At 37.2% G+C, this 6080-nt stretch overlaps 1 protein-coding gene across 1 annotated transcript; it reads left to right on the top strand.

The window, feature by feature from the left end:
• The first annotated feature begins 645 nt into the window (after positions 1–645).
• LOC115664954 (disease resistance protein RUN1-like) lies at positions 646–5774 on the top strand. Its single transcript, XM_056308074.1, has 5 exons — positions 646–1118; positions 1741–2863; positions 2952–3233; positions 4733–5587; positions 5754–5774. The coding sequence occupies exons 1-5, from the start codon at positions 646–648 to the stop codon at positions 5772–5774; spliced, it is 2754 nt and encodes a 917-aa protein (XP_056164049.1).
• The last annotated feature ends 306 nt before the right edge of the window (positions 5775–6080 follow it).

The raw sequence follows: 6080 nt of genomic DNA, 5'->3' as shown, positions 1-6080 counted from the left end.
TTTCCTCGAATCAGGTATGCGGTTTTCAGTGAAAATAAGTCCATGTGTTCATACCTATTACATATCTTGGTCCTTATTTATGTACCATGCTTTCCAAAAGTTCTGCTATTATTAATAGATCTAATATTATTTTTTGCTGGTACACTTGATTGTGTGTGTAATGATATATCTCTGGAGAGGTCATGTGTTAAATTATTATACAGCAAGGAAAAAGCAACTTCTCAGAAGTTGGGGATGAAATTTCGAGGAAGCCAGCAAAGATGGTTTTATCAGCGGGCCCATGACCTAAATCACTATAATCCACCTCCCTAGAGTTGTTTGTCGGTCCGTGCAACAATCGAGTGTGCGGATCTCTACTTACTACTCTTGTCGGCCACAGAGAAGTTTGCGTCGACCAGACAATCGGAATAACGCGGTGGCACGCGGTCTTCAGTGAAAAGAAGTCCATGTGTTCACACCTTTGGATGTCTTGGTCCATCCTTAAGCCCACCGTTTGCCAAACTACTAAGAAAAGTTGTGCACCTCTGTCCTCTTAGTATAAGAATAACTCAACAAGAAGATCAAGTGGTGAACGAACAGCCTGGTAAAACACTGTACCAAATCTTAAGCTAGCACTCGCTGCCGATTGTTAAACTCCATCATCCAATGGCTTCTTCATCGAAACCCAAAAGGAAATACGACGTCTTCTTGAGTTTCAGAGGCGTGGATCTGCGCAACAACTTTGTCAGTCATCTCTACAAAGTTTTAGATCAAAATGGAATATACACTTTTATTGATAGAGAGGAACTGAGGAAGGGAGATCAAATATCGCCGGCGCTTATGGAGGCCATCGAAGAATCGTGCATCGCAATTATTGTTTTCTCGGAAGATTACGCTTCCTCTCGATGGTGCTTAGAAGAGTTGGCGAAGATTATGGAGTGTAAGGAGCAAAAGGACCTCACCGTTCTACCACTTTTTTATAAAGTGGATCCAAGAGAAGTGAGAGGGGGGAGAGAGAGTTACGGGAGAGCTCTGGCTAAGCATGAGTCCAAGTTCAGGAAGGATTCGGAGAAAGTGAAGAGATGGAAGAAAGCTCTTTTTGACGCCGGTAACTTGTCCGGGTGGCATTTAAATGATGGGTAAGTTGAGTGGAGTTTCATATTTTGTGCAAGAAACTAATCCTTACAAGTAAATATATAGACTGTTTGTGAAAAAAAAATTGAATTGACACGCACATGATTGTAAGTATAAAATGTTAAAACTTGATCTACCGATGGATAATATGTTAATTGGCGTTATTGCACTTACCCCATTTCATTGGAAGGAGTAAGAAAGTTCGCAACGCCAGATACAAAATAATTAGTTTGTACAGTCCATCTAAGGCAATAACATTGTGCTTCAGGTGTTTACTAGTTTTCGAACAAAATCTTAGCCACCATTCAAAGTTCGAAATAGCTCTTTTTTATTAAGCATGAAGATAAATCGCATAGAACATTCAAAAGAAAAAGTAAGTAAATAGTCATGTATAAATCAAAAGAACATGAATCACTTAAAAGCGACTAAATATTGAACCCTGAATTTGTTTTGATTGGTTTAAAGAGCTCTTGGAGTCCTAATTCGACTCGGTGAGAATAAATATTGTTTTGGCTATAATTATCTGAAAAAGGGACACACTGCTTTGTCATTATTGGATGGTGATTACTCATTAAATTCTTATTCAATTGCTAAAACGATGCTACAACTTCTTTTTCTGCTTGTCAGAGATGAGCCAGAGCTCATACAAGGAATTGTGAAGGAGATCTCTACTCACCTAGACCGAACACCTTTGCATGTTGCTAAGCATCCGGTTGGGATAGATTCCCAAGTGGTTAAGCTGATATCAATGTTAAACCTCAAGTCTGATGATGGTGTTCTCATGGTGGGAATATGGGGACAGGGAGGCATAGGGAAGACAGCTTTGGCAAAAGCCCTTTACAATGCTATTCATAGACAATTTAAAGGTTCATGTTATCTAGCAAATGTTCGAGAAACTTCAAAAGGTTGCAGGGGTTTAGCTACTTTGCAAGAAATATTACTAAAGGATATGTTATTACTGCAGCAAAGATTAGAAGTGTCGAATGTCGATGGAGGTATTAAAATGATACAACGCAGACTTCGCTACAATAAAGTTCTTCTCATCCTTGATGATGTGGATGACTTGGGCCAGTTAAATGCTTTAGCAGGAAATGGTGAGTGGTTTGGTAATGGGAGTAGGATCATCATTACTACAAGGGATAAACATTTGCTAACTTGTCATGAGATAGATCAGGATCATGTGTATGAAGTTAAAACACTGGATGATAGTGAAGCTCATGAGCTACTTAGTAAGCACGCTTTTCTGACACACAAAAAATTGAAAATCAGAACAAATCTAGTGAAAAGTGTTCTAAATCATGCTAAAGGCCTTCCTTTAGCACTTGAGGTGCTGGGTTCCTTCTTATGTGGTAGAAGAGAAGATGTATGGGAAAGTACACTGAATAAACTTTCTAGAATTCCTAACAAAACTGTTAATGATGTGCTCAAAATAAGTTATGATGGACTAGAGAAAAATGAGAGAGAGATTTTTCTCCACATTGCTTGCTTCTTTAAGGGGTGGGATAGGGAGTATGTAAAGAAAGTCCTCGATAGTTGCGGTTTGGAGGCAACAATTGGATTAGAAATTCTCATTGAGAGATCCTTGATAAAGATGGAGCACGGATTTGAAGGAATCCTACAAATACAAGCGCACGACTTGATTCAATTGATGGGTATGGATATCACGAACCAAGAATGCTACGATGATCCCAAGAGACGCAGTAGACTATGGTCGTATAATGATGTTCTTGATGTTCTGTCATGCGACAAGGTTTGCAAATATGATTGAAATTCTGCTCCTTAACTTTGACTCTATTTACTAAATATGCAAAACCTATATAGTCTTGTTTTATATACAGGGAGATTGTGCAGTAAAAGCCATAGTGTTGGAGCTACCCAAGCTGAAAGAGATGTACATCGGCCCTAATGATTTTACAAAAATGAGAGGGCTGAGATTGCTCATCATGCGCAATGTGCATAATTCTTTCCATGGTCCTATATGTCTTCCTAATGCACTAAGATGGTTTCAATGGGTTGGATGTGCTCCTGGAATTCCAGAATTTTCCTCTGGTCCAAAGAAATTAGTGGGACTTGATATGCGCAAATGCAATAATATCCCAGTACAGCCAAATCAATATAAGGTGAGCAGATACTTGCATAGCCCTTTTGAATTAAATATATGAAATTTGTGTTTTCTTCCGGATGTTTCTCAAAGTTGGTTTCATTGTCTTTGCAAAACTTCAACAAATTTTAAATTTTATTGATTTCGGGAAATTTCATTGTGATAGAACACAGTCTCGACATATATTCCGTTTTAATCATTAGCGAAAGGGTCTCTCATCTCTCCTTATAACACATAGTCTTGACATATATTCCGTTTTAATCATTAGCGAAAGGGTCTCTCATCTCTCCTTATATTAAAGAACAATAATATAAGGAGAGATGAGGTCACATTGTTTTATGCCTCTTGATGGATCAAAAGGGTCCAAAACACCACCATTAAGCAAAATGGTGGCAAATGGCATTCAACAAATTTCGCTAATGATTGTCAAATGGCATGACACATGGCATGGTTTTGTCATATGGCTCACATTCTCAGGCTTGTCACATGACACTTCATTTGAATTTTATGATTGCCACATGCAAGACATGAGGTACAATTTTATTTTAAACTAATGAAGGATAGATTTAGGTGAGGTGTACCGGTTTGTGATTTTTTGTTATATAAAAATTAGTTTGGGATAAATGTATCATATTGGTACCAGTTTAGGATTTTTGTAAGACGAAAATTAATTTGAAATCTGGGTACTGATTTGGGATTTTTAATGGTATTTATTCTGATTTACTAATTGTTAACACAATTTAATGTGTGAATTTTTTTATATTGTGTATGTATATATTAATAAAATAATATCTAAAATGCAAAATCATAAGAGTTATCTCTGATTTGTTAAAATGTGTGTGTATATATATGTATAATTACTGGTAAAGTTTCTAAATGTTTAGTAATTTCTCAATATAATATCTAATTCTCACAAAATCAGTTTATAGTAATATGAATGAAAAGTTAATTAATAGTTTAAGAAGTTTACTCAGAAACCTGAATAGTAGGTTCCAACTTGCCTGATCTCCTGATGCTCCTTGCTTCCTTCCACATGCAGAGTGTTGTGGCTAAAGCATATGTATTCGTGACATATCCTTTCCTCGAGAAACCCAATCTCCCCGATGTGCTGTGTAGCCAATTTTATAACCCTCAATCAACCTAAGCCCCTAAAATAAATTATGATATTATTAATCATCAATATTTAAAAACCATGGATAACGTGAATGACATCCGATATTAAATTACCATCATTTCACAAGTTTGACTCCCCCTCTATGTACAACAACTTACATAGGCCTATTTGTGGACTCCGCAGTAGATCACCTCTACATTAAATAAACAAAATGCTTAATATTTATGATTGAAGACCTAAAATGTAGTAATTTCTTAAAAGATCACTAGCGGATATTCTTCACTAGTAACCTATTCTCAAACGGGAATTCCATGGTTTAAATGTAATGAAGCAACATCATCATGCAAACACCCTTTTTTGTCCCTTTCCAAATGCTAACAAAGCTGGTTTCACTATTTTTGTAGGACTTCCAAAATTTGAAGTACATTAATTTCAGTCACTGCAAGTCGCTGGTTCGCATGCCTGACCTCTCATGTATTCCAAATCTCGAGGAATTGGATCTCCGTAATTGCAAAAACTTGGTAGAAGCCCACGAGTCCATTGCATATCATGACAAGTTACAAGTGTTGAATTTAAGGGAATGCTCTAAACTTAGTGTTTTTCCAAATGTGCTCAAGTCCAAAAATCTGCAAGCTCTCGATCTTTGTGATTGCAAAAAATTTGAAAGGTTTCCTGATATTCCTAATAAACTCGAAGCCTTGAAAGAGCTTCGTTTACGAGGGACCGCTATTAAAGAACTTCCTGCATCAATAGAGAATCTTGTCTCTTTGGAGACAATGTATTTAAATTTTTGCAAGAACCTAGTAAGTCTTCCCTCTAGCATTTATAAGTTACAAAACCTTAAAAGCTTGCTAGTTGAGCATTGCACAAATTTTATCGGGTTTCCAAAGTACGATGATTCAGCTGATTCGTCCATGAAGACCATACTTTCAAATTTACGCAGGTTGGACCTTTATGGATGTAATCTGTCCGAAATAGAATTTTTTGAGAATCTTTCCTTTTTTCCCTTCTTGAGAGAATTGAGTTTGGGGAAGAACAATATTACTAGCATTCCTACATCCATCAATAAGCGTAAGCGTATGTCCCGTTTGAATGTTAGAAAACGCCATCAATTACAAGAGATGCCCGAGCTTCCACCATTTTTGAATTATCTTCTGGCGGATGGTTGTGAATCTGTGCAAGAAACTGGAGATTTAACTTTAGTTCATGAATTTGTCCACAGAGGGTTGACCAAGGCTAATATTTCCCCACTTAACCAGGTTACTCTCTCTCTCTCTCTCTCTCTCTCTCTCTCTCTCTCTCTCTCTCTCTCTCTCTCTCTCTCTCTCTCTCTCTCTCTCTCTCTCTCTCTCTCTCTCTCATATATTGATGTGGAGTATATGCTGGATAGTGTGCTTGTATATTGCATGTATATTGCAATAGCAGAAAATGCAAGTGGAGGCTTAAGAAAAGCAAACAAATATAAAGCGAGGTCAAACGTTTGATGTCAATGGGCATTCTCCCAAGAGAAATTATCAAAAGAATGGAAGAGGTTTTTCTTTATATCAATGTGGTATCCCAGAGTTTTTTGAGTACCCAACTAATCTTCATTAGATGGGACAATCCAACACTAGGTAATTACCAAGGACATGTAGGTTTATGTTGCTGAGAGTAGCACAAAGAAAATGCACCCTTGTGGTGATTTGAACTCTGGACTTGATTGAGGATGATAAACATGTTTACTCCTTGTGAAACCTTAAGGTTAAAGACATG

Source organism: Syzygium oleosum, unplaced genomic scaffold, assembly GCF_021117445.2.
Source record: "Syzygium oleosum isolate NSW1041296 unplaced genomic scaffold, Sole_v2.1 Sole_v2.69, whole genome shotgun sequence".
Taxonomy (NCBI): domain Eukaryota; kingdom Viridiplantae; phylum Streptophyta; class Magnoliopsida; order Myrtales; family Myrtaceae; genus Syzygium; species Syzygium oleosum.
This window is presented reverse-complemented; position numbering and strand designations above follow the sequence as displayed.